General features: G+C 45.9%; 1 protein-coding gene across 5 annotated transcripts in view; it reads right to left on the bottom strand.

Moving 5' to 3' along the window:
- Nucleotides 1-15,218, bottom strand: part of Sh3rf3 (SH3 domain containing ring finger 3) — a 385,180-nt gene that overhangs the window by 62,130 nt on the left and 307,832 nt on the right. For all 5 annotated transcript variants that reach the window (XM_074050559.1, XM_074050561.1, XM_074050560.1 and 2 more), the window contains 2 exons: nucleotides 12,969-13,069; nucleotides 2,786-2,956 (listed from right to left, as the gene is read on the bottom strand). In XM_074050559.1, the coding sequence (XP_073906660.1) occupies nucleotides 2,786-2,956; nucleotides 12,969-13,069 (272 nt within the window). The remainder of the gene's footprint in view (nucleotides 1-2,785; nucleotides 2,957-12,968; nucleotides 13,070-15,218) is intronic.

Below are 15,218 nucleotides of genomic sequence, written 5' to 3'. Positions count from 1 at the left end.
GAATTGACGTAGACGGGTGGCTCTAGGCCTGCACACACGGGGCTGGGCTTCCACCTATGCCTCTGACACCTATTCTAGGAGGGTGTCATGTTTCTTCTGGGTGACTTTGGGTGTCAGGAAAAGTGTATGTCCTAGAGACAGAGCCATGGAAGTGAATGGCCCTTTACCTCTAGGAATAAAGGCCAAGGCCAGCTTTTCTGCTTCATGGTGAGAGGACTGGAAGAGCACCTGCCTAGGAAGCATAAGATCCTAAGTTCAAACCCCAGTACCACCAATAAAAAAAGCTTTTTGTGAGTTATGTACTCTATTGGGAAGTTGGGCCTCTGAGATATGGCTACTGTGGTTCCTTCTCTGAGGAACCAGAGAGGGTACCAGACAGTGACCTCCAGATACTGCAGTTACCAGAGTTAGTCCTGGAGGGACTTCTTAATGGTCTCCCAGCTCTGAGCATCTTCAGAAACATACCTGGCTGATCAAAGGCTTGAAGGAATCAAGCAACTGATGATGTTCACAAGCCAAGGTGGAATAAGGTGCCCAGGTCACTCAAAAAATTCCAGTTTTATCAACCAGAGGATCTTACCATAGCTAAATCCATGGCAGCATTGGAAGACATTGGGCATAAATTTGATCAGAACTATCAGATTTTATTGATTTACTTTACTTATATTTATTGAGCACCTACTATATACAAATGGTATGTAAGGAGCCTAGGATGCAAAGCTGGAGATGGCTGCTATACCCAGAGTTGGTAGGCTCCACACACCTATAGAACCATAATGAGCGGCACTGGCTGATGGATTGCTTGGGATACACAGAAAGCAGAGCTGTCCATTCTGACCATGTGGCATGGGAAAAGGCTCTCCATAGTTCCTGAAGGATGAGTTCCTGTAGGATGAGGTGGAAAGGCAGCCAGTGTTCACTCCTTTTCCAGCTGAGGAGTCTAGTCAAGGGGCTTTGTCAGCATTGGGTGAGGGATGTGGGTAGAGAGTTAAGCCAAGGTGCTCCAGGGATCCTCACAGACAGCCCACCTTGGCCTGGGCAGGGAGGGGAAGACACCCCTGCCTTAGCACTGTTGGTTGTGTCAGACCAATGGTGCCTCCTCCAAGCACAGCAAAGACTCCAAAAACAAGCCCAGGTGCACGATAAAAAAAACAGCCTGAGAAAAATGGCATGAAATCCAAACCAGAGGTATCCCATTTGCAGAGTGAACCCTGCCTGTAGGTGCTGAGCAAGTTGCCTTACACAAGTAAAGAAGACCCAGGTGGCCTGTGGGGAGTTCACGCTCTCAGCAGCCATTCCTCCCTCCACTCAGGAGGCCGGGGTTAGGGCTGAGGGCTTTGTGAAGTCCCTATGCAGTTCATGTATTTCATGAAATACATGTATTTCTCATGTTTTTCAGTGCTGACAGTTTCCTGAGTGAAACATTTCTCACCCCACACCTTCCTTGACCCTACAAACCTCCTGGGCCTCATGATAAACTCCTCCCCAGGCCTCTACTGCATGAAGCCTCTTATGCTGCATGAAGCCCTATCTGAAGAATGCCTTGGTACCTGAGGCCATGGACTCAACAGCATGTCCTCTCATGCCCTTTCTGAAGCCATTTACATAGGTAAGCATCAGTTTGGCAACTGGTTCCAGGTACAGATGTTATTGAATACTTTTCATACAGTATTCCTCCAAAGACAGTAGAAGCCCAAGGGCCATGTCTTTGGATATTTGCATGTCCTGTAGTGTGGACACATGCCTCTGCCCCAAGGGGCTGCTGTGAATGACGCTGACTAAAATACAGCCAAGCATTGGACTCAAGGGAAAATTCTCAAACAAATCCAGATTATCTCTTCCGTGAATATTTAAAAATCACTTTTTCTATTTCATAAAAGTTACTTAACAAAGACTTATAAAACAACGGAAAGCACAAAGAAGGAAAAAATTTACATTACCCTTTGTATAGGTGTGTATGTGTATGTTCTACACACATGCACACACACATGCATGGTATCTCTCTACATGCTGTGCTCACACAGTATAATGTATATGTGCTGTACACACACACTGAGCTCACACTGTACAAATGCACACGAACTATACATACACTCTATGCACTATACACACAGGCTGTGCTCACACTGTATAAATGTGCATGTGCTGTGCACACACTATAAACACACATGTTCACACTGTACAAATACATGTGTGCTATAGACAAGTTACACACATATACTGCACAAATTTATGCATTATACATGCACTATATATATATGCACACATGCTGTGCTCACACTGTACAAGTGCATGTGCTATACACACACTACATACACATGCACACACACTGCTCACATTACAAAGTATATACATGCTATACACACATTATATATACATGCACACATGCTGTGCTCACTGTAAAAATACACACATGTACACATGCTGTGCTCATGCTGCAGAAGTGCACATGTGCTATATATACAATACGTACTATACGCATATGCTATGTTCACTGTATAAATGCACATTTATACTATACACACATGTACAATGCTGTGCTCATACACACACTACATATACATAAGCACTGTACTTAAACTATGCACACACACATACAAACACATACTACACACATGAACCTACTCTGTATATGCACACACACATAGTATCACAAAGGGAGCTTGAGCATTCCTGCTGTCTCTGGACTGAATGTTTTTTGGGGGAAGTCCACAGCATGGCCTCCTTGGTTCCCACAGCATCAGAGGACCTTGCTCCCTCCTTGCCCAGGCCACTGGACCCTCACCTGGATACAGGTGTCACGTAATTTCCAGGGAACACACCAGAGACCCCAGTTCTCAGCGATGCCCCCTTGAACCAGCCATCCTGGCACTTCTCCAGCACCCGGTACATCTCACCCTTGCGCAGCTCCAGCTCATCGTTCTTCTGGGGTTTGTAGGCATAGAGTGCCAGGTATCTGCAGGCAGAGGACAAGGACAAGGGTCAATGGGTACTTTTTCAGGACATGGTGGATGGCAGGGTAGATGGAGAACACACAGAGCTCATCTTTGGATAAACCTAACCTAAACAGGATAGGTGATGTTTGTAGGGCTCTACAGTTTACAAACAGCTCCCACACCCATCACCTGACTCAATCCTCAACAAGTCCAAGAGGCAGGTGGGAGGAAGGGAGGTGTTTACCTGTCGCCTGTTGGTCTGAGGGGGCCACAGCACCATCCTGGCTAACTGGGAAAGCAGGCCAGGACATGCGCAGGGGTGGGGTAGGGGAATGTAGCTTTTCATTCTGTGTGACAGAAGGAGAGAAGCCTAGTGAGGCAAAGGGACTCCAGGATCCCAGAGGAGGCCTCAGAATTGGATCCTGGGGACTGGTCTTTGGCCCTCACCTTTTTTTTTTAAACTATTCTTAATGCTGACTACAGTTTTATGCTCTGAGCAAGAGAAAACCTTAGGGAAATCAGAGTGTGTGCTAAGCTAGTCTAGACTGGGCTTTCCTCATTCAGTCTAAGCTGTCCTGATTTACCTGCCTAGCTTACCTGGCCAGCTTGAGCTGGAAGAGAGCTGCAAAGCCCCTTTCAAAGAAAGGGTGGCCTAGTTAGGGATGCACAAGTACTCTTAGGAATATTTGTACCATAACTAATTTTTGACTTTAACTTTTCTTTTAAGTCTTATTTGCAGATAAGGCCAAACAGATTTAGTGGTGAAAACCCTGGCCTGGGTTTTACATGTTGTGCTTCTAAGTCAGGTATGACCCCTCTTGTGACATATGGAACACACCTTGACTCCAGCCTGGAAACATTTGAGAGGACTGAATAATCTGGCACAGGTTCTCTGCTCCTTTCAGGGTTTTGGAGTGCCTGGTTTTGAATGATGGGGTGATAACTGTATTTGCTCACAAGATTCAGTCATAAAAATGGCTAGGGGCCTCAGTTCAACAGGAGATGAAAGATAAATTTTAAAGAAAAGTCATCTCATGGATCTCACAACAGAGTGGGCTGCTTGGTGGGCATGTTGACCCTGTCTAGAGGCCACAGGCTACTAAGGCTATGGAAAGACATCTGATCTCTGGGCTGAGGGGCCCACTGACTCCCCACAGTGTCCTCTTGACTCTGTGAGGGGCCTTCATAGTAGGAGGAAACAGAAATAGGGCACAGCTCACTAGAATCAAGTAAGAAGAAAGGAGGCCCTGAGGAGTAGTTGAGAACACAAGATATGAGTACCATCAAGACTAAAGATTTTTTGGTCTTAAAATAAAATCAGATCTGCCACCCCTTCCCAGTATCTTAATCCTACACATGCAGGACCTCTGCTTTACTTAGTGGACCTTTGGTTGTAGGCACCCTCCTTCCCATGGGGACAAATACTAGGAAGAAAGAGTGGTTTACATATCTCTTCCCTCCTGTTTGGGAAGATAAACACTATGGTACCTCCTCCTCATTGGGCCTATAGATTCACATTCTTTGTGCCATGCCTGGGTGACAGGTAAGAGAACAAAGGTGTAGTCCTTTTTTTTTGTGGTGACAGAAGAGCTACCACCAACAGAAAAGTCACAGAATGACTGCATTTGCACACATGAGCCCACATATGCTATGTGTGTACTGTGAGGGGGGTTACCCCATGTGAGGGAAGGGAGAAAGTACCTTCCACAGAGCTGTACTGAGACAAAGGAAGGAGGAAGAACAGACCAACTGGGATTGTGAGAACTGATAAAAATGACTCATGATGTTCTAAGTCTACCCTTAAGGAAATATAATTAAAGCATAAATCCTGCTTAAGTCTGCCTCACTCCTTTCCAATGTCAGAACAGTCTCTGACTCTGGACAGAACAGAATGCCATGTGGGGTTGGTACCTGGGGGTAGTGTGGATCTTAGTGACACCCAAATCTCATCAGGTAACTATGTGTCATTGGTGGAGATGGGGATACAAGCTGCCTGTGTTCAAGAAGCATCCCAGGAGACTCTTCAGTCACCTACAGGGAGCAGGGACCAGGACACTTGTCCTGACAAACAAGACTAAGGGACCCACTTCTGTTTCTCTCATTCCTGGAGGGTGCGGAGCAGACCTGGAATCCTACAGCTGTGCTCTGCCCGAGACCAGGGTCCATAGGTGTTGTAGTCAGGCCAAATCCCTGTTTCACTGGCCACTGCTAGCTGTAGGACACACCTATGTGAAGCACAGGCTGCTGTGGCCATACTCCCTGTCCTGGGGAATTACTCTGGGTGTCTGTGTGCAGTGTCATGCACATGTGGCTTCAGGTCACAGAACACATAACAGGATAAGCCTTACAGTGAGCACGCATCACAGCTCACCCAATCCACCTGTACAGTGGCATTGCTACCAGAATTCCTGGCAGGTTTTGCTTGGAGCACTGCCATATTAAGGGTGCTTTTCCCAATGACTCCTATCACGCAGGGGCTCCAAGGCAGGACAGTCACCTGAAAGAAGGTCTGCAAAGTTAAAATTCTCTCCTTTCCCTCTCATTGCCCAGCCTTTTTGCCACATTCCCGTGGGGTTGAGAGAGTCTGAGCAGCTGTGTTCTCTTGGGACAAAGAACACTCCTAGCAGAGATACAGCATGGGGTGGCCACTGCTGACTTGTGGTCATGTCTACCTCCTGCTGAGAGGCAAAGGCCTCAGCTTAAAGGGGCCTAAAGGACAGAACCAGAAAATTTTGCTCAGGGTGGCAATACTCCAAAAAGTTACCAGAGTATACTACAGACTCCTGCCTCAAGACCTTTGCGCTACTATTGTACTATCTGCAGTTCTCACTCCACCACACTGTGTGCTCCTTGAGGGTGGGGTTTTAACTGATGGTTCAATGCTCACTCTTCAGTACCAGGCACATGGCAGATTCTCAATACTTACTGAAGGAAAAGTAAAATAGGTTTTGAGTCTAAGATTAAGGTTGCTTTGTGTGTGTACATGTGGAAGTGCAGAGCTATGAAAAAGAGGACCTGCTCTGAATCACAGTGCAGCTTCCTGGAACAGGAGGAAACTGTCTTTAGTCACTTGTCAAGCGAGGAGCTGCCCAGAGAGAGAATGAGCCCAGCAGCCTCAGAGGCTGGGAAATGCACCCACCTGCCCCTCTGTGCAATGAGTGGTATCAATTAGCATCTACTTTCCTCAGCTGGGAACTCACATGCCACATTTAAAAAGAAGTGTGAGCAGCTGTTATAAATAACCTGCCAACCATTCCATGTGTTTGACAGTCAAGCTTGTGTTCCTAGAGTAGCATTAAATAACTGAAGGTTAATTACCTTTTGGGACTGAGTTGATTATCTTTTACACAGTGTTTTAAGATCCTTATGTCATTTAATGGGACAAGGGCTTTGTGTTTACAATGAAGCATAAAAGGGGAGTTTCCATCCTTGCCTGTCCAACTAAAAGCTAAGATTCTTTCCATCAGGGTTTCTAGTCTTCTTAAGGCTTTTAAGTCAGAAAAAGACTCAGAATTCCATTTTTATTTTAAATAAATGCAGGCATGGTTCCTAATGAAATAATAAAGGCAGGAAAATGGAAAACTGAAAGATGAACGTGCTGGTCATCCCCTGCCTGATTTGTCTACCTTGCACTGTGTGTAGGCAGGATACTACAGAGCCAGTTCTGTGTCCACTTCTCTTCCTACTGTACAGAAGCTGTTGAGAGATGCATCATTTAGTTTTGCAAAAAGATAAGACTCACATTTTCTGCTACATTAAGTCTCTTCACACAGGACATGCAGCTTCTTAGTAGTGGGAAGTCTGGGGTATTTGATTTATTAGATGCTCAGTGATACAGACAGCCAGCCCACAGGTGTTAATGCCCAATGGGGTCAATATGTCCTTTCTAGGTGCATACTTTCTTAAAGCATGTTCACCAGCATTCTTCCTCTTGGGCCTCATTCATTAAGCATCAATGCAGAGCCATGTCCCCAACATAGGGCTGCAGGTAAAGCAAAACAAGAGGAGAATGGCAGGGATGCAACATCTCCTATGTGCCAGACACACAGGCTCACTTAAGCTCTGTATAAACCCTTAGTTTTCACAACTAAGAAAATAGGCTGAAAAAGACTGAAAAATCCACCATATTCCTGGATGTTCAGATGCATGACCAGAAGCCCAGGGATGTGGGCTTTTGGCCTTTCCATCTTTAATTTAAAATTTTCTCTGACTGATGAGCAATCCTCCCTCTGGTCTCAGTATTTCACATTTGGCTTCTATGTGTGCATTTTTGGGAGAATGTGAGCCTACCTTGTGCACCAGTTGTTTCTAGGTTCTGAGTGACAGCCACAGAACTTCCCACTTATGTTCCTCAGGACATCAGGGGTGTGTGTGTGTGTGTGTGTGTCCTTTGATGTCCTCAGAATGTCAAGCTGTTCCTCAAAGGGCACAGGCATCCAAGGCCTGGTATAGACAGGGGACAGCTGAGTGCATCTATGGGTGGCATGGTCCTCACCCTTCTGGCTCCCACTTGCTTCAGAAAGCACTAGGAGCTCAACCCAGGCCTCCACAGAGTGCTTAAGGGGGCCTTGTTAACACATGTAGATCAATTGGACTGCCCACCATAATGAGATCAACTCTGCAGATGCTCACAGAGATGGTCTTAAAAATCTTTAAGGAAATTACAGGATGATTTGGCTTAGATAGACTTCATCACCACCCTGTGGCTTGTATGAGGCTTTTGTGCCAATTAGAAAAGGTGCTTGTAGTGGGCAAGTGACTGAGGAAAAGACACCCCCATCCCTGTGAGTGTGCAGCTGGGCCCACAGTCAGGGGCTGGATGTGCCCCTGAGCATAGTACCTTGGGACAATGCAGAGACTAATCAGGCTGGCACTGTGGTGACTCAGTGTAGCATCATGCAGTGTGTGTATCCACATCCAGCTAGTTGGAAATGCCTGTACATGCTTCATTCACCCATATTACTTTGATCTGTAGCAAGATCTTCCCTTGCTGGTAATTGTCTATAGATTTCCCTTTCTCTCTAATACAGTGATTCAGAGTATTTTGGTACCTTTGCTCATTTCATATCTTTTTCTTCTAGATAGTGGTTGCTCACAATTCTTCTAAAATAAGTCAAAGGTTCTCCCCCTATTCCTCTTGCAAGAAGCCCTGCTTCTTTCCCTTGGCAGGGCCACCCACAGCAGTTTGAGGTGTGTGCCCTCTCATTGACTGTTCCATTCAAAGGATGGTTACCAGATGGTCGCAGGGCCAGTAGGTGGTGGACAGAGCCATGCACAGAGCCTTCCCAGGAACACCCACTACTCAGGGTGACAGCAAGAGTGCTTGCTGGGTCAGGGTCTACACATGAAGGCCAGGTAAGTCCTGGAAAGACTGAAGCAGGTTCAGGTGCTGTGAAGTGACAAGAAGTGGCTGGCCTCATGAGCATAACTACCATTCATTCTTTCTCCAAAGGTGGACTTTGTAGTCTGACTTGGCCTAGCTAGCAAAAGTCACTCAGTCCTCCCAGAGTGGAGCCCATGGCAAAGATCTGGAGCTGCATGGCTGTGAGGTCAGCTTGGAAATTGGTGTCCCTCTCAAACTAAGCACCTGTTATACTTGCCTGTGGGGCTAGAGCACAGAGACTTCTAGAGGTGGTCGTGAACCAGCAGCATTAGCGTTACCTGGAATGTACTATACATACATATTTTGGGGCCTCCCAGAGCTTCTAGTGTAAGATCCAGTAATCTGTTTCAACAGCCTCAGGTATTTCCATTGTGTTCTGAGGGGAAGCTTTAGATTGAGTTCAGCGACACCTAGCCCAGGCCTCTCTTAAGGGTACAGTTTCTCATTGTCATTTGTCTCAGGGTCCAGGCTCACCCAAGCCTGTGCTCCACCAAAGGGCAGTCTGAGGCCAGCACTCATTCACTCCAGTTGGGGAAACTGAAGGGTTATCAGCTGCAGAGCCTTCAAAGTCAGCCACTGCTCAGGGCCTCCATTCCTGATGGAGGTGTCCTGAGCACACTCCCCAAACTTTTGTTCTCAGCCTTCAGGAAATCTGATTCAGACAAAGCTGGGACACCTTGTTGTCACATCCTGGGCCTCTGGGGCTCGAGAACATCCCCTTCCTTTCTGTATCAGCCATGGGGCAGCTCCAGATGTCTGTAGCTTCTGTCTTCCAGGCTCTGAGCTCCATTTAGAGGTTTCTCTCTGAGTAATTCTCTGCTCTCAATCTGGCTTCTCTACCCCTTCCCTTCCTGCTTGGGGCACCACTTGCTCGGTTTCTCAGGTGCATTCTTTTGCTTAATGCACCATCCCAGGACCCTGAGGGCCGGTGACATCCTCTCCTGCTGACCTTCAGCCTGGGGTGCCTCTGAGACACTTCTAGGGGACAGTGTCTATGACCTCGCTGCAGCAAACCTGGACCACCAGCCTTAGCACAGACTCATTTCACTGGGCCCTGTTGTACTGAACTCACACTAGCCATTCCACCCAGTGCACAGCTGGCTTGTTTGATGAGTTTGTGGTGAAAGTGCCCCTTCCTGAGTTGGATACGGCTTGGTCATCAGTCGTTTCCTAGCATCCCAGATTGTGGAGCCCACATTGTCCTTAGGATGCTTTGGTAGCTTTTGGCCATCAGGACAGATGGCAGGGGGGTCATGAGGAGGACTAGCCTGAAAGGTGCTCCCTGCAACTACACAGAGCACATCTCATTTGACTAATGTGGACCAGTGGATTCAAGGACCTGGTCTCCACTCAGTACTGCTGGCTGCTATTTCCTTGGACTTCTTTCCTCTGGTATGCAGGTCAACCCCTTTTTCTTTTCCCCACCTCCATCTGGTTTGAATTCTCCAGGTGGAATCTGGGGGACCATCTGCAGTAAGAGGTGTGTGCCTTTCCCAACAGGTGATGATCTACACCCCTGTGACTGTGGAAGTTCCCTTTTCCCACTGCAAGTTGGCATTTGGTCTCAGGCCCAAGGCTCTGAGAGCTGAGTGCTGTCCTCAGTACACAGGCATACCAGCCAGTGCTGAAAGCAGATGTTTCCCGTCCTCTAGCCTTAGGTGAGTCACATGTCAACTCTGATTTATTGGTCTGAGACTTGGCTGTTCCTCCCCCTCCATACCTTAGTGGCTAGCATTGCTCACAGACTTCTTACACTGCTAGGATGCTGTGTGGGATGTCTCAGTGGCTTTCTGCCAGTTTCCTCTTTGTCCCCAGCCATGTTGCTCAGTCATGTGGATCTCCCTCCACTCTCTTTCTCCCTCTTTGGTCTTTCACACCTGGCCACAGACTCTCTTCATGGAAGAGTGAAGGCAAGAATCCAACCCTGCCACATCATGTTACTACATTCAGACCTTGAGACAACTTGACTCTGACCTGAGAATAGTCTCCAGCATCGGACACTCACATGACCCCTGCAATCACAGTGGGTTGGTCATACAGAAGGCACCCAAGCCAGAGGCAGAGAGATTTCCCAACATACCAGGAGTAATTAGCGAGAGAATAGGGCAGGTCTTTGTCTCTTTAGAGGAGCAGTACTCCATGCACTAAGTGCATGAGCTGAGACCCTTTCTGTATGTCAGGGCACTGAGCCCTTTGGACAGTCAGTGCCATGAAAACCTTTAATGTGTTAGATAAAGGAGTGGAGGGCAACAACCTGCCACCACCCTGCCTGATATAGGAGATCAGGCTTTGTCATCACCCATACTCAGGTTTCAAGGCACACGAGGATGATGGATGAGAGTCCACAGGAGGTATTTCATCACTGACCTCCATGCTAGCCTTAGGTTGGCCCTCACCTACAGTCCCAAGGTTACTACCCTTGCACAGTTGCTGCAGTTTTTTTGTAAAGACAGCTCATCTCCTGTCCCAGTTCAGACTTTTAAACCTATCTCATGGATACTGTTTTGGGAAGAGTAGTTAGGTAAAAAACAATTGTACTACTGTTTCAGGTAACTGCCATTGCATCTATGGGACTACTAGGATGAGTGACGGGTCAGACTGGTACCCTCCTTAATAAACTGATGTGGTCAATCTGATCATTTGTTCCCTAGTAACATAAAAATGTGATCTCAACTATCATTTTTTCAAAGTGGACCACTCATATTGCTACATGTGTGTAATTTCTAAGCACATGCCTGCTACTCAGTAGGAATACACACTGAGCCTGCCATAGCCACTCACAAGGCCACACCCACAACTCATCTGCTGCTTAGATTGTAACAATGTTACCCTGAGGATATCACCTGACACATAAGTCTCTGGGGAAGAAGAGGTCTCTCAATGCTCTGAGCCAAAGTCCTCCAGAACATGCAGGTGTGTCCACAGTTGAGGCCTCCACAGAATATTCACAACTCTTTGTTCTTAGATACAGAGAAGATTTCTCTGGTGGCTGCCCTTACAAGTAAGAGCTGGAGCCATCCACACTCAAGAAGAAGACACGTTTGGCTCTCAGGGACAAGTAGGCAATTGTTGAGAGCCTGTGTATAAGCATTCAGCTAGTTTTGGGAACCCCAAAACGAACATGGTCTTGTCATCCTGATCCATGCCATTCCTCTCCGTGCGGGCACAGGTCTCCTTCCTTGGAAATGGCATCCTTCATCTAGTTCTTCTAAGGAGCCAGCCCGTCATCCTGCCCTCCCCATGCACCCATGGCCCCTGGCTTAGAATGAAGCCACAGCCGATCATCTGGGAGCATGGTCAGAAGACAGAACAGCTGTCCCTTGCTAAGAGAGGGATAATGGTTCCAAGACCTCCAAGTTACCAGAACCCATAAATACTAAGGTCCTTTATTTAGAATGGTACAATATTTGCATGTAACCTATGTACATCCTCCTGCATATTTTACATCATCTCTAGTTGACTTACAATGTAAAACACAATGTCACTTTGTGCATGTGAATTCAGCATAGTACTGGGTGTCTGACAAATTAAAGTTTTGCTTTTGGGGACTTTCTGGGTTATTTTCCAAGTATTTCCCACCCATGGGTAGTTGACCTCAGAGACTGAACCCACCAGTGTTGTTGAAAACTTGAATTTTAACCTAAAGACATTTGGAATGTAGTTACTAATCTATGTACCCTTTGAGAAGCTAGTTGAAAACTGTATAAATTTCAAATTTCTTTCATTAATCTGGTTGGCTAATCATGGTAGGGTTGGAAAGTAAAGGGAGGATGTTCTGAGCTTTTCTGTTCAAGACAAAGGCCAACTTTTCAACTTGGCCTAACAAGTGAGGTTAGAGTATCCCAGAATAGTTAAGTTACTTGTAGGAAACCTTTTGAACACAACATGTTGCCATATCCAAAGGCTCCCCACGCCTCCCAAAATATACTCTATTCTACAACCCCTCTGACCAACCCCAACAAAAGAAACTTTCTGTCCTTGTTCTTATGTTTGCCACATTCATTGCCTCCACCTTAAAACATCCCCTCATGAGACTAAACTCATTGCCAAATCAAAGAGCAGAAGACTGTCTCATTCTTCGGAACACAACTGAAATGGGGAATTTTTAAACTGCACATATCATAAAAGCTATAATTTAGCAAAGCAGATTTCCTAAATAAGCATTCACTTCCTATCAGTGATTCACGTGGTTATATTTGGGACCAGCACACAGCTGTCTGCTCTGGGGTAGTGCTTATGGTGGATGAACACTCACTACCTCTGAGCAGTTGGCAAAGAGCTGCTGCTCCAGTCTTCCAAGACTGCCCACTGCTCTAGCCACCTCCTTCCCTCTCTGGGCCACCCCAGACCTCAGGGTCTCTAAGGCTTGCTCCATGCTAGAGCTGGCTCCTTTTCTGATGGACTGGTTTCTGCATTGTCAAATATTTTTATTTCCCCCACTTATCATAATGGTCCTAGGAACAACAATATTAAAAGAACTGCTAAACTTGTACTTGTCATGCTTTCCATTGGGAAGTATCATCAGATGCATAAATACCCTGGCCAGTTAGTAACCACCTGAAAAAGTCAACAGAAAGCACATATGTAGGTGCTAGCATGCATAGGGCATGGAAGGGATGGGGCCCTGACAAACATGAGGGGAAGCTCACACATTGAGGGGCAGCTGGACTTTGGAAGATGTGCTCTGTTCTCCAGCAACTGCAGCAGCTCGAGGAGTGGCTATGGGGATGGGTCCAGCCGAGGAGGGGTCCTGGAAACAAACAAGAGGAGACAGGAGTGAGGCTAGGGGAGATTCCAAATGAGGGAAGGAGAAACAGAGTCAGGCAACATGTGTTCTCTCTCAGCCCCTCTGACCTCCCAGAATCTCAGGCTTTACTTGCCTGGGGTGTTAATAATGTTATTTTAACCCACTGGAGAGAGCCTGGTGGCCTAAAACACTCATCCTCAAGGCAGCTTTCAAGAGTTCCTTCTGAGTATCATAAACCATTGGTATGGGTGAAAGCCATGTTGGGAAGCTTGGCTTTTATTTTTAGAATTCAAATTAATTATTCTTGTATCTGATAATAAAATTCAGACAAAATCTTGCTAGTATAAAACATGAGCTTACTTAAAAATATGTTCCCAGGAACTGAAGATTAACCTCATAAGAGATCACAGTCAGTGACAATGGCAGGATGGAAGATTACCAGGGTTTACAGAGCACAGCACTCAATCCCCTGCTGTATTCAAGGCTTCAAGTGTTCTTTATGCAGGATGTGACTTGAGGAATGGTGTGCTTTGATGCGGTGACTCCTTCTAAGTGTCAGGCACGTGCCAAACTTCTGGGGTGAAGAGGGGAAGGAAAAATCTGGTTGGCGTGATGGTCTTGCCAAGGACATTCCTCCATGGAGAATCCTTAAGATTCATGAAGGCCAATGTTGTATCCAAGTCCCCTTACCATCCAGTTTGTCTCTCCTGCTCTATCCTCCTGTTCAGGGCTATTAGGAGGCATAGTGTCCCCCTCAAAAGATAAGTCCAAGTCCTAGCCCTTGGCACCTGTAAATGTGACCTTATTTGGTATAAGGATCTTGTAGACATATTAGGTAAGGACCTTGAGTAGAGATTATCTTTGGTTAGATTGGGCCTGAAATCCAATGAAGAGTGTCCTTATATGGGACAGAAAAGGAGAACAGAGACACACACAGGGGAAGAAAGGCTAGGTGATGATGGAGGCAGAGACTGGAGTGGTGTATCTATAATCCAAGGAACTCCAAGGATTGCCAGCAGCCACCAGAAGTCAGGAGAAGGGACAGAGTGGATTTTCCCCTCAGCCTCTGAGAAGAAGCAACCCTGCAGACAACTTGATCTTGGACTTCCAGCCTTCAGAGCTCTGAGAGAGAAACAGTCTGTTACTTTGAGCCACCTAATTTATAGTCCTGTGTGGCAGCCCCAGAAAATCAATATAGAGAGGATACTGGAGGGTCTAAGATGGGGAGAGCAGGGTCCATCTCCCACAATGGACCTAGCATCTTCTCCCTCCTGGGCTCTGACAGACACTGGTGTTGGGCACCTTGGCAGAAGACAAGTGGAGGTCTGGGGTATACATGGCTCTGAATGGGGAAGATGAATGTGTCACCAGATGTGTGTCCTCAGGTGGGCACAGATCACAACAATGGGAGAATCGAGTCACCTGGAAGGTGCCTGAAAGGGGCAGGCTGATACCTTGAACCTTTAAAAAAAATTTTTATCATATACACATTTACTTTTTGTGATTGCATCAAAGCACACCTACAAATATGAAGTAAGACATTATACAGTTGGTCTTCTATATTCATGGGTGCCATGTGTATAGATTCAAACAGCCACAGATCAAAAAAAATTTTTTCATTGTGTCTATACTGATTATTTACAGACTTTTTTCATGTTGTTCTCTAAATAATACAGTATAATAAATATTCTTGTAGCATTTGCATTGTTTTAGGTAAAGTAATCTAAGATGATTTGAATTATATAGGAGGATGTGCACAGGTTACATGCAAATGCTTTGCCATTTTGTAAAGTGAATTGAGCATACACATAGGGTGGTGTCACTGGGGTTCTGGAACCAATCTCCTGCAGATACTGAAGGATGGCTGTAATTTCTAGAAGTTGTCAGGATTATAGCACAACATTGAAAACTTAAATAATACAGAGAGTTTCTTAATAAAAGTCCACAATAATTCCCACCTATTATTTACATATTCCTTACAAGAACTGTTAAGTCAAAAGGACATCTCTCATTAGCCCCATTTTACTGATAGTGTAATTAAAACTTAGATGATATTAACACAGACCCCCAGAATTTAATTATCTCGACACATGCTAGTGCCTTTCTTTGCTTTTTATTTTCTTAAAAACATTAGTATATGATAGCTATACAA

This window comes from Castor canadensis, chromosome 12 (genome assembly GCF_047511655.1).
Source record: "Castor canadensis chromosome 12, mCasCan1.hap1v2, whole genome shotgun sequence".
NCBI lineage: Eukaryota > Metazoa > Chordata > Mammalia > Rodentia > Castoridae > Castor > Castor canadensis.
The sequence above is the reverse complement of the archived record's forward strand: the minus strand, read 5'-3'. Positions and strand labels throughout refer to the sequence as shown.